This window comes from Gadus macrocephalus, chromosome 20 (assembly GCF_031168955.1).
Source record: "Gadus macrocephalus chromosome 20, ASM3116895v1".
NCBI classification, from domain to species: Eukaryota; Metazoa; Chordata; class Actinopteri; order Gadiformes; family Gadidae; genus Gadus; species Gadus macrocephalus.
The window spans coordinates 21,195,774-21,217,481 of NC_082401.1; the positions used below are offsets into that span (position 1 = coordinate 21,195,774).

At 47.1% G+C, this 21,708-nt stretch overlaps 1 protein-coding gene across 1 annotated transcript in view; it reads left to right on the forward strand.

The window, feature by feature from the left end:
- The first annotated feature begins 3,274 nt into the window (after positions 1-3,274).
- The window catches only part of LOC132448621 (receptor tyrosine-protein kinase erbB-4-like), a 107,682-nt gene continuing 89,248 nt past the window's right edge, over positions 3,275-21,708 (forward strand). Inside the window, exon 1 of the mRNA XM_060040069.1 lies at positions 3,275-4,164. Within this exon, the coding sequence (XP_059896052.1) occupies positions 4,086-4,164 (79 nt within the window). The 5' untranslated portion in view covers positions 3,275-4,085. The remainder of the gene's footprint in view (positions 4,165-21,708) is intronic.

Genomic DNA, 21,708 nt, shown 5'->3' on the forward strand with positions numbered 1-21,708 from the left:
AACAAAATACAAGAATGACAAGATGGAAGAGGAGAGGAGAGATTGTTGAAGGTGAGAGAAAATATCTATGAATACAATTCAAACAGCATCATCCCTGCTGAGACACATCATTTCATCCTCGAAATCTGCTAGATAAAAACTGGAGAAACCAAATCTTTCTTTAAAGTCTGTAGCGATCTGGACCTCTGCCGTCCATACGGTCTTGAAGTCTGCAGGACCTGAACCACCAGACCCTCACTACATGTAAAAAAGGGCTTTAACTGGAATATGCACGTACAGCACAGACTTTGGGCGAGTCATTCTTTGGGATGAGTTCAATCTCTCCGTTCAAACCGAGGTCCTGACCCCCTTCGGTCAACTTCTTCCAACATGGCCACCTCATCCTCCCGTGGTCTCTGATTGGATAGGACCACTCCTAACCGCTCCACTGGGACAGCCAATGTGTGGTGAGCATTCTGGAGCCTATTGGCGGCCGGGCGTCAACCATGGATGTCATGCCACACACTGGGAGGGGACGAGGTGGTGTATCCCACACCCACATCTTACACTCACTATGTAAATCACTTTGGGGGTCTTGAAAAGAGCAATGTAATGGATCACTATTATTAGTTTTAATCCAAGTATTGTGTGTAGTTGTGTGCTTGTCTACTTGTGTGGATAGTATGTATGTGCATGTGTCTGTGGGGGGTGTGGTGGAGGGTCAATCCCTTTCAAAAGGGGAAACAGGGGAATCGACATGGTCTGCTGGGTGGACACTGAGCATTCGTCAGCAAGCTGGGTCTCAACGGTGGCCAACATTTGCCCTAATGGGGAACGATTACACACTTAGTGGCTTCTTCAATGACTTCTGATGAGAGAATCACTGAGGAAATGGCCACGTACTCATGTGTGTGTAATGAGCTACTGCTGGCTCACTGCTGATTGAGTCGAGCTCATGCAGAGCCAGTGAGAGGCTCGAGTGCTCGGGGTTGACTCCTTAGCCTCAATAAGAGTGCATACACACACACACACACACACACACACACACACACACACACACACACACACACACGCACACGCACACACACTCAAGCACAATGTTGACAGACAAATAGAACCCCCTTTTCATGTTTTTTTTCGTTAAACAACTTTTTGTTTTTCTGTCAATTGCTTTATATTGGCAATCCCGTTTATTCTACCTCGGTGTATGTGTATACGTACATTGAGAGTTTAAAAGTGACAATACCATCTCAAGCTCACCTTAAAAAATGGAAGGTAAAGAATATTTGGAGAAAAGTACATGCATCTTATTCTTCCGGCATGGCACTGTGAAGGCAGGACCCAGACCCTGTGCTGCACAGTGCCTTTTGCTCTCTCTCCTTTTGTAAACTTAATTCATTTTTGTATTTTTTGCAACACGGTTTATCGCTGTGGAGGTCCCAGTGTGTGATGAGAATACCGCTTTTCTGCAGGCATAGATAGTCTTTACTTGCCTCGCACGGCTCAAAACAATGTGCTCTGTGATGTGAGACAAATAAAAAAAAAAAACATCTTCATCATAACACGCACATTGTGTGCTGTGGATCATTATGACGCACAATCGCCTCTGGAGACTCCCGCAGTTTATTGGCTTGGATGGCAATGGCACTGCAGCAAAGCCGCATCTATTAACCAAATCAGCAGGGCCATGTATTAGATTAGCCCCCCCAACCCCTTCCCCCACCCTCCCGTAACCCTGTGGAATAATCCCTCTAATTGACAACATAAGAACAACAGGATCTGAGGTGCTCCTTCAAGATTGTTATGTACAATGAATAGACTTGATGCGGCAAAACGACATTTGGGGTATTAAAAATGATAAATGGCTGCCAGTCGAGGCTTTCCACTGTCGGCAGCCTGCCATATCTCATTTTTCCTTACCTGTTGATAAATTCCTCTTGTCAGTGATATTAAAAGCATTTCGCTGCCGAGTCCTTTTCAATAAAGACTCCATATTGTCTGGCAACGTGCACAAGGTAACTGGCAGGTGGTGGCTTGCATCATTACTCCCCCACCTCACCCAACACCCTCGCCAACTGCCTCCTCTCTCTCTCTCTCTCTCTCTCTCTCTCTCTCTCTCTCTCTCTCTCTCTCTTGCCCTCTTTCCCACTCACTCTCTGTCTCCCTCCCTTTTGTATCTCTCTCTCTCTCTCTCTCTCTCTCTCTCTCTCTCTCTCTCTCTCTCTCTCTCTCTCTCTCTCTCTCTCTCTCTCTCTCTCTCTCTCTCTCGCCCACTCTGTCTCCTTCCCTTTGATATTTCTCTCTCTCTCTCTCTATCTCTCTCTCTCTCTCTCTCTCTCTCTCTCTCTCTCTCTCTCTCTCTCTCTCTCTCTCTCTCTCTCTCTCTCTCTCTCTCTCTCTCTCTCTCTCTCTCTTTCCCTTTGATATTTCTCTCCCTCTCTTTCCTTCTCTCTCTCTGTCTGCTGGACCCCTAACCTTTGAGGTGAGAAAGGGGCTCCCCCCTGTGGTGACGGTTTAATAGTGCAGCAGAAAGTCCAGAGGATGAATTAAATGTTCAGCATCAGCAAGTTAAGCACATACCTTATTCCGCAATGACAGACCTCTGGGACATTCTGGAAAGGTACAACTCTCAGCATCCTTCAATACTGGGAGGCTGATAAATTTTTCTCTAGAGAAAACGAACACAAGTTTTTTAAAGTAGAAGGTTATTATGTGTAGAGTCAGTGTTTGTATTGATAAATAACAGATACAGTCATACGTTAAAACTAAATATATATATAAAAAATATATATATATCATATTTTCATCTATGATTATGATTACTATGAGTTAACTTTCAATAATATAATTTCAAATTGCAATTTATTTTGAAGTATAGCCAAACCCAACACCAATTGTAGTATAGTTTGCGTTGTTTACACCCTAGGTTAAACACGTGCTATTGCATGGATGAGCTGTGATTTGCTGATTGAAACAATGTAGGCCTTCCTGCTTATTAGGCGTTGACGCGACACACACCTGTGTCCCGCTTAACGAGTTCATTGTGGTCATTTTGATGTCTTCCATAACCCTAACTATTTGTCACCACGATCCACTTGACTTTCGATTGTCCTTCTTCTTGCGTGTCTCGCTCCGCCGGTGCCCCCTTGTCAGTCCTCTTTTCTGCGCATGTTCTATTTACCCAGATGTTGTGGCATACTGTCACTGCAGGAGGCCGATCACCTTTCTTCCTCAGCGATACAGAGTTTAAAGATAAGTTTGGACAACGTCAGCTGTATTCCGAATTAATAACCTCATGTCTTAGCGTATACTCTTTCAAAGTCAAAGCAACTGAATTGGCCAGCCATACTTTTTGCTCCCTTAATACGCCTATGACTTTTCTCTCTAATATGTCGTCCCCAATATAAAACACGAAGAGGCCAAGCTTATAGCAGAAAATAGATTTGGCACGCTCCTTGAAAATGATTATTTAAAAACCTAATACCTACGCTGCAGAAATGATGTCTAATATTAAGATTAGGAGTAGGCTACAAATAGTTTCGCCTATAATTTTTCGGTTATGGCAATACCTTTTCCTGTAGGACAATCATTTGTGACAGGTGCAACTAGAGTCGACGCAATGCATAGTGAGATTTTGGGGAACTTGTGGTATTTGTGAAAACCAATGGCCACTCTTGTCGCGTGAAGAAAGGCGGGTTTTAGGGCAGACCTCGGCCCAATGGAGGCTTGTGGTAGGAGGGCGGCACGTGAGGTGGGCGTGTCCGGAGAAGGCGATCTTCGCGGCACATTGAATCCAACTCGAGGAGTAATGGCACGAGCCAGTGCTTTACTATATTGACAAGCGTTACGCCGCGCGCTCCGGAGACTCCCGGGCAGGCAGCTCATCCAGTCTTGTGTTTTTAATCGCAGCAGCACAACGCCACAAGCTCCTGGCGAGGCGTGGAGGAGACTTGGACTACTTGCAAAAATCACCAGTTAACCCAAAAAAGTCCTCAACTGACTCACTGACAAGCGTTCCATATTTTTTCTTTTTCTTCCTCCAACGGCGCTAGGGGGGTTCGACACCGGACATGTGAATTAAAAGGAGTAACTGTCCATCACAAACAATGAAGCAAACAGTTCCCTCGTGTTGCTTGGTCGTTCTCCTGACTTCTCTGCTGTTCCAGGCGACTTCTTCACAATCAGGTGAGTGTGGATGTTGTCTCCGAAGTCTGGCGTCTCCAGCCGCTGGTGCGCAAGGTGCGCACTGAGTGGGGCCATTGTGTTCTCCTGTTGGATTGTCCTTCCATGCACTCACCTGATTCGGAAGCGCATTGCAATAATATAATTTAGATAGATGTGTATTTTGCATATATTTTTTTACGACCATTATCTTCAGGAATCACTGAAGGAATCACCAGCAATATAAGGGCAATCGGAATCCAGAAAGGGCGACATGTTTTTAATAAAAACGCCTCATAATTCAACTAAACATTCAAAACAGCTACCCAAAAACAGGCAGGCCGTAGCCTATATGAAGGCGCCAAGGTAACTTATCGCAGCGAATGTAACGAATGTTGTTCACAGCGCGCTGATGAAATCCAAGCGAGACAGTAACACCGTTTCCGTGCGCCGAGTGGCACTGTTGAATTTACAGAGGACTCCAAGCCGTCCCGCGCGTAACATGGACGTGGTAAACAATCCAAAGCGCAGACAATCCATTCCCCAGGTAGCCACTGACATATGGATAACCTTCTGGCACACGGTTTGGAGATGTTTCCAGAACCTTATCATTTTATTTTATTTCTCTTTCTACCGCATTTGGCGGCCAATTAAATAAAACCATGACATGGTCACCGGGTTAGCACCTCTGATATTATGTAGTATGTATGTACTACTGCGGGCCTGGGACAGGCTTATATGTTAATAATGCGTGTCAGCGGAGGACAGAGGTCCCCTGAAGTTTGTCCCACCACGTGTGTGTGTGTGTGTGTGTGTGTGTGTGTGTGTGTGTGTGTGTGTGTGTGTGTGTGTGTGTGTGTGTGTGTGTGTGTGTGTGTGTGTGTGTGTGTGTGTGTGTGTGTGTGTGAGTGAAACACCGCTCGCAAATATATAAGCACTCAAAACGACGTGCGGTCAATTTCCAATTAAAAACGCTCTCTTCCATCATAACCTCCTATCTTCCCGTCGTTGACGTTTCCCTCGGTTGTTTGACACCACCCCTAGGTGGATTGCATATGGAGTCCACGTGAAATAACCGTCAATTAAAATAATAGCATAATGCGTGTGAATATGCCCCAGTGTTTTTTGCATGGCGCGTCACCGTAGCTCTGACTGGCAAACAGCCAGCCTGCGCCGGGCTGCCTTCTTACATTAGGTGTTTTTTTTTTTTTTTTTTCTGTGAGAGTAATGCAGTATTTGATGGAATGGTTTTTGATAAAAAAATGTAGGCCTTTGCCTTGAACAACCTCGACGGGAGGGGACAATGTGAGAAGAGACGGTGGATACTGGAAGTAGCCCAGTTAAACAACCTTACGCACGAAGCGCGGCCTGCAAACCCGGGGAGAACATTGTAAAGACTACGGAATAAGTAAAGGGTGATCATCCAATTCATGGAATTTACGTTCAACGCATTTAAATTACAAACCCAGTACTGTTTTTGACTATTCAATAAGCGGGAGCATGTATTTTCTGCAACGTCTAGAAGTTAAAATGTATTGAGTAACTTTAATCGACTGACACAGTTCTTAAACACCTTGCGCTCGCAAAGACCTGACATTACAATCTGATATTTACGTGGATGGGGAAACACCTGATATACCACAAATACAACTCGTTTAATAGGGGAGGGCCTGCAGAAGAAATGGAGATAGAAAAGCAATGATCTGGAAAATGCGTACTTTCCAAGGGCGCAGGAAGCGTTATCGAGGTGGGGAGGCATCCAATAACGTGGGTTCTCCCTCACATCGAGAGAGAGAGAGAGAGAGAGAGAGAGAGAGAGAGAGAGAGAGAGAGAGAGAGAGAGAGAGAGAGAGAGAGAGAGAGAGAGAGAGAGAGAGAGAGAGAGAGAGAGAGAGAGAGAGAGAGAGAGAGAGAGAGAGAGAGAGAGAGAGACTCTCTAACAACAATGTCCCTGTCCACTCTCGCCCGTGCAGTACTTCAGCTCTTTTAGGGCTGTTCATACTTTTACGTCAGACAGAAGAACGCTTTGAGATGTAACGCCACTAGATTCCAGCGTTCGCACAAAGCCTCTTACAGTCATATCTCTTCTTGACGGTGAAGCCTGTGAATGGTGGGCCCGACCTCGCTGTATTCATTGAATTTTATTGGAAGAATAGCGGCCTTTGATTTGGTGAGCAGGACTCGACCCCCACTGCCAAGGGGAGAGACATGAAAACTCGCTGTGTGTCCCTCGGACTGTCAGCAGCAGCCCAGATGGCGTACACGGTCAATTGTTTCCAGACCTCGAAGAGGGCACTCACAAAAAAACATCGAGATGAGATTGTATGGGCGGACTGACTTGAGGAGCTGGAGGCTGCCCTGTTAAAACAAGGGGCCCCTCTCCATTAGAATCACGCGTTCATATTAAGAGATGGTTGGGGAAACGATATATGTATCCCGGTTTGGCGCCATGTCCCAGGCCACGTCCACACGTAAATGGTTATTTCTTCAGAAACATTGTATTTTGTTGTGTTTTTTCTGGCGTCCCGTCCCCCGCAAAATGCATTTAAAATATTGGAGTGGGGAAAAATGGAATGGCAATGGAGTGGGGAAATAAAAACAACTGTATAATTACGTGTGGACTTGGTCTGAAAACATCACATTCAGACCATCGATCGACTCACCCTTTGCTTCATGCTTTGGACACAAGATGCCCCTATCGGCATTCTGTATTCAGAGGCACGGCTCCATTCAGCAGGCCCACGTGCCATCTTTGCCGGAGGCCAAGTTCGTTTGTTGATGGGTTCATAACTGGGAGACGTGTCGGCCGTGTGTGTGTGTGTGCAAAGATGGTCGGTTTGTCTCGTGGACGACCTTTACAAGAGCTCTGCTGACGTGTTCAGCAGCGGGACAATGCGCCCCGAAACGCTGCCTCCTATTCTCCTGCGCTTCACTCAACCCAAGGTTCTGTTCATTGAGAATGTTATGAGGAAGACCTACGTCTCTGAATGAATAAGGGCTGTTGAACCGAACTGCGTGGGGTTGTTTGAATGGCTGCCTTTATGCTGCTCTTGCCTGAATTGGAAAGGGCAGTTGAACTGTAATTGTTATTGTCTTATTTATTTATCGGTGTGGATGGCGTACAAGACAACGCATGCACCTTTTACAAGGGACACTCATTTTGGAAGGACTTACGTGAGGTACTCTTAAAACACACACACACACACACACACACACACACACACACACACACACACACACACACACACACCTACACACACACACAGCATCGGCGTGCCCTCATGGTTGGTCAATTCCATCACATGTTTTTAAAGGCCAAAATAAAATCAGACCCATGGACTCTCTGGTTTTCATGTATTTTAAAACCGGACACTTTTTAAAGGGCCGATAAGACTCCCAATCAGCACCAGCAGAAGAAGGCTTTGCAATAGCAGGGATGTAAGCTCTGCCTTGACAGCAGGGAAAGTCTCATTTAAGGCAGCACAGGGAACATTGCAACATGTCTTCAGGAGTTCAAGTGTGCGTGTGTCAGTTCGGTGTGACTCGGGATGCCTCTTGTTGTAACTCTGAACAATGAGGTCGTCTCTGCTCCTCCTCCTCCTCCTCCTCCTCCTTGTCCTCCTCCTCCTCCTCCACACTCCAAAGGCTAGCGGCTGTCAGGCAGTGGGGGCCTTTCTGACAAGCGTGTTCCGAGGGCTTTAAAACTGACAGGGGGCGCTGTAAAATGTCTGGAGTGTTGAGAGGGAGTTTTTGGGGCTCCGAACGTATCCTAAGTACATGTATGTGTGAGAGCGCAATTGTGTATTTGTGTGTGTTTGTGTGTGTGTGTGTGCCTGGCAGTGAGTTTGGATTGGGGGTGAGGTGGGAGACTGAAAAAGTGATTGACAGCCTAACCAGACTCTGCCACAGTCTCTCTCCCTCTATTTCTCTCTATTGCTCTTGCCTGTCCCTCTCTCCCTCTCCCATTTATGACTGCACTGTGCACTCGTTCTCTCTCCTCCACCTCGGCTTTCATCCCGCTCATTGTGAGTCCCCCACAAATGGGACTCAATTAAAATGACAATGGAAATACGGCTAATCTTTCCTAAGACACACTCATTACAGCCATATTTAGAATGAAAGCCCGGACGATAATTACACCTTTTTAGACATGCGTACAAACTTTTTGGTGGCGTCTGTCTCTCTCGTCTTTCTCTGCCTCTGAAGTGACAATTTGACAGCCCGGAATGATTTGTTTTATTCAGGTTTTTTTTTCTTGTTCCTAGTCAATAATGGGGCATGCATAAAAGGATGATAATAGGCTGACAACTTTTATGAAAAGCACAGCTCCGCCTTCTAAGGGACTTTTCTTCTGTGCTTTTTTCCATGTGGGTGTGCAGAGGGACTCTCTCTCTTTGTCCCTCTCTCTTTCTCCCTCTCTTTCTCTCTCTCTCTGTCTTCCCCCTCCCACCCCCCACCCCCCCCCCTCATTCTCCTTCCTCTTTTAGTAATCCCACTTTAAAATATTCATATCTAATTTGCATTTACAATGTAATTACAGGCGGGCTTTGAGTGATATTGGACACGGCCGCCGGAACACATGCTTCACGCTTAATCTTCATTTGGGCGATTTGTGCGTGTGAATAAATACAAAACAAGCCAGGGTGCCATATATCGCCAGCGGTGGGTTAAGATAAAGGCCCGACGCACATAGCCACACAAACAAAGGAATGCCTTTTTATTATTATTTTATTTCATATTGCTCCTCCTTCTTTCTCTTCCTCGCATCTCTCCGTGGGCCTAATTCGTTTTAAATGGTGTGTCCCGATGGTGCGTCCCTCTGGTATATTATTCATTGTGCGCTCGGCAGGAGGGTAGGCCCCTTTTTAAACAAAGCACTTACATTGGTGACCTGTAACGAATGGGCTGGCAGTCAGTCGTGACAGGCATCCAGGGCCCTTTTTGGCACGTGCGTCTCCGGTTGATATGGATAGATGGAAGGGAGGGAAAGATTAGCGGCCCTGATTTAGGCCTGCAGAGGAAGCTCGAGGAATGGAAAAAAAACCTGTCCGGGGTCTAATGGAGTTACACCTGGACAGCTCCAAGGACGTAGGGGCCATGGCGTCGATGTGAGCTTTTGGTTGCTCCGGTTGATGATGAATCGTATGTCTTGCGACTCAGAGGCTCTTGGTGTCGTTGGTTAGGACGCATTCAGACATACTGATGCTTTTCGAAGAGGAACTTGAGATCCATAAGGTGATGGCGGCGTTGGCATGATTGATTCACCTCAACATTATAGCAAAAATTATGTGAATATATGGTGGGATCATTACTCGTTTGCATACAACGACCACGGCCATTGACGAGGATTCCCCCCCCCCCCTCAATCTCCTAAAATCATCTCGCATTAGTGCACCACTCTTAATGTAATGCGGCAGAAAACACAAGGGAAAGGACAATAGGCTTCGATCATTATTACACAGTACTACATCATATTTTCACTATTCTCTGAGATGTCGCTATATAAATCATGTTTTCTTTGTTAGCCTTTACTGTGTGTGTGTGTGTGTGTGTGTGTGTGTGTGTGTGTGTGTGTGTGTGTGTGTGTGTGTGTGTGTGTGCCAACACAGTCACCTTGCAGGGAAAATAAGAAATAGAACAGGCTCCCTTTCCTCGGGTGCGCGTGGTACATAAAGCACAGAACGAGGGAGGGAAAAGGCAGGTGACCTTGGCTGGTCGTCTGTACAGTGGAACCGCTGCCCGCCTGGGCGCTCTGGCAGGGGCATACGGGGAAGTCTGTGTTTACGTTCCTGTCCCACTGCAGCCAGTAGCTTTCACCACAGGAAGTCTCCACAGTGTTTTCTCATCAGCACTACGGTCGAAATTGTACAAATCCATTTAGCGCTGGTAAGATATTATTTTGGGTACCTTTTGTTGAGGTCATGTTCACACATTGACAGATCACGCAGCACCTTTTTAATTGAAGCATGCATTCAAATCTTTTCGATTAACTTCAGGAGGTTTTTTTGTGCAGACTTGCTGGCTTCTGTAATAATGTGTAATAATAGCTGTTGAAAACACGTTCTCGCTCCCATGCTTATGAAGCCCAAATATAGGCATTCCGCTGGAATTTCTGTATTTTGGACCTAATGGAACCTAGGCTGTCTGTTTAATGCCTTTGTGTGAACAGTGGTCAGGTTGTATCAATACTGTGACAGCGAACGTACCCTGCTACCACTCCGACATCTGTTGATCAAATTGTAGGGAAATTTACACAAATGAAGCCGGCTGGACACGTGTGTGGGCGTGGGTGTGTGTGTGTGTTTGTGTGTGCATGTGTGTGTGTGTGTTTTTATTTTGACAGTTAATCCACCATAATTCATATATATAAATGTTCAAGGTATTCGGTTGCATTTGTGATGCACATATACTACAAACTACAATAACAATGGGTGTATTACATTACATGCAGTGTAAATGTCATTAAACCGTGATCACCCGTCTCTGAACTCTGCATGGCTTAACTGCACTTATGTGTATTAGGCGTGCCAGCCTAATACACAGGCTGCTGACAGTATGTGTCATCCAAGTAAACCGTGTGTGTGTGTGTGTGTGTGTGTGTGTGTGTGTGTGTGTGTGTGTGTGTGTGTGTGTGTGTGTGTGTGTGTGTGTGTGTGTGTGTGTGTGTGTGTGTGTGGTAGGGCGGATGTGATGGGGCGTCCCGTGTGTGCGGGGAGGACATGACAAAGAGGCAGCCCGGGTCCAAAGTCAACGGTGCTGTTTCACTCCCGCCGCGCGCGGCCATTTACCTGAGACAGGGGTGCTTTATCTCAGTGGCGCCATGCACAGCACACACACACACACACACACACACACACACACACACACACACACACACACACACACACACACACACACACACACACACACACACACACACACGTGCGCGCACACGCACACGCACTTTCAGACAAACACACACGCACACAGACACAGACAAGCGCACACACGCACTTTCAGACAAACACACACGCACACAGACACAGACAAGCGCACACACGCACTTTCAGACACACACACAAAGACATGGAGGCCGGCGCACACACATTGATTCAAGCACGCACACACAAACACACATGCACGCACGCACACACACACACCTACACTGAAATAAGCAAATCCAGAGGGATAAAACCAGGATGAACCATTATATATATATATATATTAAACAGTCCGTCTAGGATAAACCTATGCATTCAATTTCACCATCACTGTATACAGATAGACCCCAATAACAGGCGAGCGCTGGGGGGGTCACCGCGGATCAGTTTATTTTATCCCCCCGCCACCCCCATCCCAGCCAACTCCATCCCAGCCAACTCCAATGGAGGCATTCTCTCCCCACGGCAAGGTGAGGGGGGGAGGTGTGTGCGTGGATGGTGCTGATGCAAGAGTATTCGCAGCCAGAGGGAGACCAAAAGGGGGGCAAATGAGCAGGATCGGGGGCTCTAAATTTAGACAGGGAGGGAGGGAGGGAGGGAGAGAGGGCAGGTAGCGGAGGTCTGGTGTTCGTATGGCGGGTGGGAGATGAGGAGGGGAAGCGGGTGATCGTCTTGGGAGCCTTGGTTAAAGCGTCCGCCATCAGAGTGGACGGATGGCCCATTAATCAGCCGCCGCCCAGGGGGGGGTGCCGGGCCGGTGACAGGGACACTTCATTCTGCACGGGCCCACAGGAGAGTGCACGTTGCGGGCACACACACACAGACACACACACACACGTGCAGACGCAGGCACTGCCACGCCACGCGTATGGCCATGCTCGCACGGTCCGCAGACAGGCTTTGGCTCGCTCACGCTCGCACAAACGCACACAGCCTTGCACACGCATTTGCACATGCATGCTGCCCTTCTCTCTGTTACGTTCGTTCAATTTACTTTATTTCACCCTCTGTTTCCCTTCTGCTCGCATTTCTGTCCTTTTTCCTCGACTCAGAAGTACGGTTGTGTTTCGAAACGGCAATGATCAGATGAGATGCGATCAGACTGCCTCTGTGATCTGACAGCTGACGTTAGAGTGTGTGTGTGTGTGTGTGTGTGTGTGTGTGTGTGTGTGTGTGTGTGTGTGTGTGTGTGTGTGTGTGTGTGTGTGTGTGTGTGTGTGTGCATATATAAATATATACATACATATATATGAATGTATATAGCTGGCAGGCTAGACTGGAGGTAGTGCGAGACGAACCCTGAGCCAACTAGAAAGGAGTTTGAACCCTGAGCAAAGCCCCTCGCTACCCCTCCTGTCCCTCACTGCCCTCAAACCAACCCCAGTTTCCTCCTCGGTGATGAATATAGAGTGTGAACTGCATAACACTCGCATCCAAAATGTGCAGCCGAACTTAGTGATCCTACAATAAGTGTAAGCGTATGTGTCACCGCGTGGCTACGGCGCAGCAGATTCACCAGTCACAAAGGAAGACGGCGTTTCACCAGCAGCATGCAGCAATGATGAGCGACATGCATACAAATGTGCATCGGGGGCTCGAGGCATAAAATATACATTGCGCTGTATAAAATTCAGACGCAGGAGCCACTATAATGATCGGGGACGCGGCATCTTTCCGTATTCTCAGTGGACGTTATATCTCTTTTTCGGAAATGTCACGAGTGAAAAGAGTGACATGAGCGCCGCGGCCACACTGTAAATACAGGCATCGGAAAGATAGGGACGTCTGCGCTGTCCGATCACTATCTCATAAAAATGTCAATGTCTGTGTTGGCGTGTGTCTGTGTGTCTGTGTTCACCGTGGACACATCGTTTGAGGCTGTGAACTAGCATCTTCTGTTTGGGTGTGTTTATCTGTGTCTGTGTGTTTGACGATGCGAGTATATGCATGCAAATGAGTTTGCGTTGAGGGTGTTTCTCGTAGGCAAACACCCACTTGATGGGGAGCCAGGCCGGCTGGTTGAGGGTGTTAAAGAGGCAGGGTGTGTGGGGGGGGGGGGGGGGGGACAAGGGTGGCAGTGTATCCCAGCCTGAAGCGCTTTGTCCTGGGGTGTAGCCACGGCCGTGGCCCCTGATGAGCGTGGTGATGATGCTGCCATCGTCCCTTCTCCGTACCTTTCAGCCTCCCAGGTCATCGCTGGTTGGCGTTTATTTTGCGCTCCTTTTGCATTTCTCAAAGGTACTTCTCATTACTGACCCCTTTGGCCAGTGTGCCAGGCTCCCTGGTTCCAAAGAATACGATTAAAGAAAAAAACCTTTGCTGGAATCATGAATTCACTTTGTATAGAAAACAAATGGGTATAATAATAGTGATGTTAACATGAAACACTGATCATGGGTTATATATTGATTAATAAAGAATATTTCGACAAATGATATTGTGGGGTTTCAGAAGCTGGTTTACATTCACGTTAAGATTGACTGCCCGTGGATTCAAACACATCCTCAACGGAGTCTTCTGATTGGATTGCTCCCCGGACATGAAGGCTGGTTAGGTCAGAAGGACGTTACCCTTTACGTGCCACTCAATGTTAATGCTTTCATTCATTCACTTGGTCTCGAGCAGGCAAATTGCCGGTGCCGATTTTCCTGGAATATCGCCCGCTGCTCCCATTTACACATGAACCCAAGCAGGAAATCCTCCAGAAATGTTGCAGGAAAATACTGCCTGTGTGAAATTGGCTTTGGTCAGGCTTCTAAACTGCCGTTTTTTGTGGGTTCCACATCTCCCCCTGATGTCTGCACAAGATGTGTGTGTGTGTGTGTGTGTGTGTGTGTGTGTGTGTGTGTGTGTGTGTGTGTGTGTGTGTGTGTGTGTGTGTGTGTGTGTGTGTGTGTGTGTGTGTGTGTGTGTGTGTGTGTGTGTGTGTGTGTGTGTGTGTGATGGCGCGGCTGTGATGTAGCTCCCTGTCTAGCGGGCGGCGGTAAACAGAACGGCAACAATGGACACAAGCGGCAGCGGTTTGCACCTGTTTCCCTTTCTCCTGCCTTATTTGTGGGGTTCTCGCCCGTCCGCCTGGGCTGTGATGCCAAGTCAATGGATGAATAAAACATATCCGAATCACAGCCCTCCACCCAGGGAAATGTCAAGCTGTCAGCACAGCTTATTGGGAAAACACAGGGCCTGTGACTGGTGTCTGACAGTTAACCACCACCATCCTCCACCAAACACCATCCTCCACCAAACACAGCGCCTGTGACTGGTGTCTGCCAGTAACCACCACCGTCCTCCGACTAAAGCAGGGCCTTCAGCTGGGGTGAGACTGCTTACCACCACCATCCTCCACCAAACACCACCCTCCACCTAACAGAGGGCCCGTTACTGGTGTCTGATGGTTCACCACCACCAACCTCGACCAGACACAGCGCCTGTGACTGGTGTCTGATGGCTCACCACCACCAACCTCGACCAGACACAGCGCCTGTGACTGGTGTCTGATGGTTCACCACCACCAACCTCGACCAGACACAGCGCCTGTGACTGGTGTCTGATGGTTCACCACCACCAACCTCGACCAGACACAGCGCCTGTGACTGGTGTCTGATGGCTTTCCACCCACCGTCCTCGTCATTTTTCAACCTCAAAAGCAACCAAAAACAGAATATCTATCCATGCAAGTCGAGCTCTTGGGCGTGATGTTGTTGAAGCACTGTTTCGGATGAGTTGGAGAAGATTGTGCACAGATTGATACCATCCATGTTACAGGAATGCTTTTTTTTCATCCTGGATGAGTAGCAGTTGGAGTGAAGTAATTATGAGAGACGGTCTGAAATGTGGCGTCAAGAAAGGCTTGAGGCTAAAACTGTCCGGATGATGTGCAGCCTTTGGATTTTGTTTACCCGGTCAACATTCCAGCCAATCACCTTTTGGCAACACGTTAGTATGTTGTGATGGTAGTAGCTAGCGCCCGTGGCTAATTATTGCTAAATTAAGGCTGAGGTCTAGGTTTAATTCGGGCTACAAGAGCACTAACTTACTCTGCAGCAGCTGCCTGAATCCATTAGAATAATGGCTGCTCACACCGAGGACCCCAGGGACCCCTGCCAGGTTAGCCTAGTGCCATAGCGCACGCACGCACGCACGCACGCACGCACGCACGCACGCACGCACGCACGCACGCACGCACGCACGCACGCACGCATGCACGCACGCACGCACGCACACACACACACACACATTCCAGTCTCAATATTGCTCATCACATCATCATTATTGTGCAATTTTGTAGTGGGGGGGACTCTGGTCTGAAGGGGGGGGGGGGGGGGGGTGTTCAAAGTGAGTTATCTCTTGATAGTTCATTAGATCACCAGTTTAATTGATAGTTTGCTACTTCCTTTTTCAATATTATGTGTGTATGGAACTGTGTTGATGTTAAAGTGAGGGACAACATATCGTTGGAAGCACTGCATTTTATTCCCAGACAGTAGCTGGTAACTTGACAGTGGCAATTAAATTCCAAACTTCAAAGTAATTGCGACCGGCTAAGTGAAAATGGGCTGACGGCACTCCTCTTCCTCCATGAGGCTCCATGCTCCTTTCATACTCTGCTTTTTCCCTGATTCACTCTTCTGTTTTGCTGAAACCATCTGGCGAAAGTTAGACTTCAGAAAGTGCTGGGATGATGGTGGGATGAGCCAACAGGAGCCGGTCTTCCTCGGCCTCCGGCGCCATCTATTTTATTACTTTATTACTCAACCATTGCACTCATACCCAGGCATTAAACCTCAATTAAAACGGCACATAAAGTGTAGGTATTGTCGTTTTCCTCAGGGGTGTGTGTGTGTATGTGTGTATGTGGGTCCTGGTTATCTTGGTGACCACTGGTAACCAAGATGTTTTTCAGTTTTTGTAAGAAGGTGTAATTGGTGATGACATCGGACTCTTCATACAAATTCAATTAAGTACTTATTTCATGTCAACATGTGTTGTTCAACTGATTACTTTCTGGCCCTAATTGTGATCTTATTTAATATTGCTGGAAAGTATAATGAGGTTCTACTCACTTCCCTACGTGTGTAATATTAAAAGAAACGTCATTATTGCCATTTCATGTAACCATTTACCCATAGCATGAAATCCTGCGGATTGTAGATTGCATGACTTTTAGTCGAGTGTTTGAGTCGCTTACTGTACGGGTTGCCTGTGCAGATAAACACCATACTGTACTCTAACTCTCACATGATCACCCAAACCTGAACAAAAGGAGGATTTCCCAGTAGCGTTATGCCTGTTCCTGTGCCTTTACACACATTTTGCCAACTTGTAGGAGGCGTTACGAAGCCTAGTGAGTGTGAGCACTCTAGTGGAATATAAGTGACAGTTTTATAGTGAATTGTTAACGAAGACAAAAACAGGGTTCCATCAAGATAAATTAGGCCTTTCAGCAATGCTTTCTCCTAGTGACAGAAAAATGTGATTTGTGCATGATAGTCAGGGAAACAATATCATGCTGTTATTCCCATTAGAGCATGGATGGATGTGTTTTTAAGACAGAGATGACTATTTTAAGAATGTGCCATAATGCCATCACCGCAAAAAAACACATCAACAACAAAGAAAACATAAAGTGTGTTTCCGGCTTCATCCGCCTTCAAGTTACTACGCAGTAACGTTTGCAGAAAGTATGCAGACACTGGCCTCGAGGATCCAACCGGCTTTCGCCTTGCATACTGTACGCACTCAGTACACACACCTGGGGAGCTCTGGCTTGTCTTTAGGTTCAGGCCGGGGGTTCAGCGGGCACCGGGGTCTCTCTGCTTCCAGCCATCTGCCGCGGTCATTCCCTCACTGACTTAATTAGGAGAAACAGCCAGACCGGTCTCCAGTGAGGCCTTTCGCCTGTCAGCGGGAAATAAGAGGGGGAGAGGGTAGAGCATGGGCGCGATGGAGTGAGTAAGAGAGAGAACGGAGAAGAGAGAAGGAACATTTAAATGAAGTTCAGATGCTATAGGTGTTTGTATGTATAGGTAATGGTTAGAACGTCTTAGAAACAGTATTGCGAAGTGCTCCTCTCCAGGCTGCAAGCTATGCGTGATACAGACACGCCCACACACATGCACACCTGCACACGCACGCACGCACGCACGCACGCACGGACGCTTGCAAACGCGCACACACACACACACACACACCGGGACACTTGCAGAAACACATCGGGGAGTACGGAGTCATAGGAGAGGAAGTAGTGGGACAAAAGAGGAGATAAGAGATGAGTTAGGGGAGAGATTAGAGGAGGGGTGAAAGAAACCCGAGGAGGTGAAGGTAGTGGAGCGAGAAGAAAGGAGGTGTGTGTGTGTGTGTGTGTGTGTGTGTGTGTGTGTGTGTGTGTGTGTGTGTGTGTGTGTGTGTGTGTGTGTGTGTGTGTGTGTGTGTGTGTGTGTGTGTGTGTGTGTGTGTGTGTGTGCAGGGAGAGGGGGGAGGGGGGGTGAGACTGAAAAAAGAGTGGAGATGGGTTTATAGATATATTCTTTGTATAGAGTAGGGGGAGTTTTTCCAATATTGTCAAGCTTCTATTGCAATGATTCTGTTGTTGCTTTTTACCATTCTTTTTTATGAAAGACATTTTAGAAGTAGAACTAAAGTTTGATGCAGTATTGATATTATAACAACATACAAAAAAGCCAGGCAATGAAAATATACCAACTATTGGGAATAAAGTATTCAGAAAAAGGTCATTGTATGTGTTGAAAAGCGATAATAACCATTGTGCCGCGAAAAATGTATGAGAAATCTTGAACTTGTATTGGAGATGAATATGTGAGAAGAGGGATCGGAAAGTGAGCAGAGATAATGGAGAGCTAGATAGACACTAGATAGAGAGAGAGGGGGTGTGTGTGGGTGGCTGGGGTGTTGAGGTGGGAGGGTCACTTTACTTCTCAGCCTCTAGCGGCTGGATGCAGTCGTAGAACGTTGATTCCATCTCTCAGTAGAGACACACACACACACACACACACACACACACACACACACACACACACACACACACACACACACACGCACACACAAATATACTAAATTAAAGTGTGGTATCATAGCCCCATATTACGTTGGTCATTGTTATCCACCATAATACATTTTATTCAAAAACATAATCACATGCATTTTGAGTTTGGCCACAGACACGAGGCAGTGATAAGCAAACAAACAAACAGCTGAAAACAAGGGGTGTGTTTGCCTCTGCGGCCACGGGCGCCAAGGCATCTTGGCGCCCGTGCCATCATCTGAGGGCTGACGGATCGGGATGGAGGGGAAGCTGGCTAAGCTAGGCTAGGCTAGGCTGAAAGGGGCGAGATGCGACCGTGACGGAGACACCTTTCTGTTTGTTCCCCAGCCTTGCAGGTGTACTGAGGCGGAGGCCGGTATTGCCTGCGCCGCCCAGAACCATAACAAACTTAGAGACGCTTCATTTCAAATTTGGCACGGCCTGTAACATGACGCCATCTGCCCTTGCGGGGGTCTCTCCATTTTGTTGTTTCTCTCTCTAGTCTTTTTATCCATTCCTTTTTTTATATTATAAGCTACCCTACGCCCCCATCACCACCATCCTCCCCCCCCATGCCCTGATGCACACCCCACCCCCTCTCCCTACATCAACCCGCGACCCCCCAAGAGACATGTCAGGGGGGTCTCGTGTCGTCTGTCAGGGCTCCATCGCTGACAGTGTGCGTCTGAAAGGCCATGCTCCGATTGGCATGCGATCCCCACAGCCGTGCTGTGTCAGGATGTTCCTGCCTCCTCTCGCTCTTTTGCTCTCTCGCTCTCTCGCTCTCTCGCTCCCTTTCTTTATTTTCCTCTTGCTCTCCGTCTCTCCATTTATTTTGCTCTCGCTTTCTCTTCTCTCGCTCTCTTGCTCTCTCGCTCTTTCTTTATTTTTCTCTCTTTCTCTCCCTCCCCCTCTCTTTTCACTCCCTCTTTCCCTTCTTCTCTCGCTCTCTCCTGTCCTTGCTCTATCGCGTTCTTGCTCTCCCTCTCTTTCTCTCGCTCTCTCTCTGTCTCTCACTTGCCCGCGTGCTCTCTCTCTCCCCTCCGCACATCCCTCTTTCCTTGTAAGCCTGTCTGTTCCTTTCCACTGCTTTTCATTGGGAAATTCATATATTTTTCTTCAGGCATGTTAGTCCTTGCCTTCAAGTCTATGTGTCTATGGGACGTGAATGTTTGTGTGTGTTTGTGTGTCTGTTTTTGTGTGTGTGTGTGTGTGTGTCTGTGTGTGTGCGTGAATATATGTTTGTGTGTGAGATCTTTTTCTTCACATTATTTCCTTTTTTTTGTCTCTGTATAAGTCGCTCTCTACAAGTCCAGTATTGTTCAACAAATCGACCCGTGCATCTCTCAATGAGAAGCTCCCATGTTGCACCACTAACTAATCAATGTGATGGCAGAGTGCGTGCCGGACTCCCTCGCAGGACAACAAGATTAATTGCTTGTCTTCCTAGTTGGGAAGACTTTAGTTAATCACAATCCGGTTTGATAGAAGCGTAAGTGACGCAGTGTTTGTCGAGAGCCGAGGATGGAGGACGACCTCAGGCATATCGATCGGGTTTTAATGCCAGTGATTAATATTGATTATTTGGATAGAGAAAGAGCGGATAATGTTGTGTTTCTCTGTGACAATCTACTCAGGTGAGGGCCACTTGTTTTCATTCGACCTCATTCCTTTCTAATTAACCATGAAACACCTCATTTGGAGTGATCCCAGCTGGAGTAGCATTGAATCATGTTTTTTCTCTTCCCACTGTCCACACAGAACATACTCACTGGGAATTTCCAAAAATGTATACATAAATAACATATATATACATATTGATACATAATTCATTATTTAATATTGCTGCAAAGCCAAAGAGGTACAACAATTGAGGGGTTGAAGAAGGGCCACCGTACCGGTTCAGTTAAAGGGAAACTTCACCCATTTCCATTAAGCTTTGTATCGTTAGTAACCCACTCATATTTTTGAATGGTCGTGCATCATTCCCTTATTTTCTGGAGAGACTGGAGAGATCTGTATCGATCTCCAACACTTCCTATTTAAGATGACGCAATATGACGATTTTTGCGTAGAAGTAAATAGGAAGTGTAAGAGGGGAGGATTCTCGTAAGACTACAAGCACTAGTCCCACCCCCCTATAGGGGGTGGGACCCACTGACGCTACAGACCTATTAGAGCAGTGCCAGTGGGTGGGACTTCACCAGCAGAAACTAACATCTACAGCGACTGAAGCTAAGCTAACAGAGGCTGTTGATAAAACTGAAGTACAATGGCGGAAGGTACTGGATCTTCACTAGAAATGTTGCGTGAAATGATTTTCAAGCAGTCTTGCGGAGATTTAGATCAGCGGGAGTGACCAGCGAAGCTGTGCATCATGGTGGGAGTTGTTGTCTTCAATCCACAAGCGCCAAAATATCACTTTCTGCCTTTTCTCGGTCAAGACGGCACCAAATTAGAATTTTATTTTATTATTCGACTACATATAGGACCCAATTTCAATTCATATTCATGCCTCCACCGGTGAAATGCTCCTTTAATTAACGCGTGGCAATGTCGCCCAGCGTAATTTGTTGCTGCCTTGTTGTTTGTTTGTGCACAGTAATACATGTTGGAACTGTGTGTGTGTGTGTGTGTGTGTGTGTGTGTGTGTGTGTGTGTGTGTGTGTGTGTGTGTGTGTGTGTGTGTGTGTGTGTGTGTGTGTGTGTGTGTGTGTGTGTGTGTGTGTGTGTGCAGAATTCAAGACTATAAAGTGGTTTGGTTTGCCAATAAACAGTTATGTGCTATGACACCCAAGCCCACACCAGACGCATGCACACGTACACTCATGCACACACAGTGCGCACCACCACCGATACAGTAGGAGTGCGTATGCTTCATGCTTGCAACTCAATTGAACCAAGTCAAGCCTGGGTGCAATGAGCACTAGTTGAGAAGCCGAGAACCTGTTTGCTCTCTGCTTTTTTTTTTTTACTCTGTCAGTCAAGGAACGTTGACTCAGATCTAGCGCTGTTCTATCCTACTCTACACACACACCCACCCCCGCACACACGCACACTCGCAAACGCACAATCGCACCGATAAAGGTCAGACCAAAAACTTTTCATTTTCTACTAAATTGAATTGGGCAGAAGCCCAGCCTGGTGCAATGAGGAGAACCTGTGTTTTTATAACTCTGCCTTTTTATTCTCCATCCGAATCTTTTTAATTTTACTGTTCGACTTTGAAGCACACGCACCCATCACATGGAGTCACGTGTGGGAGCTTAGTTGGAGGTGAAAGCAAAGCGTTCAACTTTGAAAGTTTGGGCTCCTAATTAGGGGAATTAGTGGCAGATCAAAGAGGGCAATTAAAGGGGGACGGTGGTGGTGGCGGGAGCACATTAGCATCACAATGCACGGACAAGGCCAGGGAGTACAGCCTTGTTATGGAGCGCCACCACAGCGCTTGCACCGGCCCCCACGCCCAGAGAGAGAGAGAGAGAGAGGGAGAGAGAGACACAGACATCTATCTCTGTCTGCCTCTGACAGACGCATGGCACACACCGCTACCACAACTATGCACATACACACATAATACACACTTGGGTGTTGTATCAATGTTGT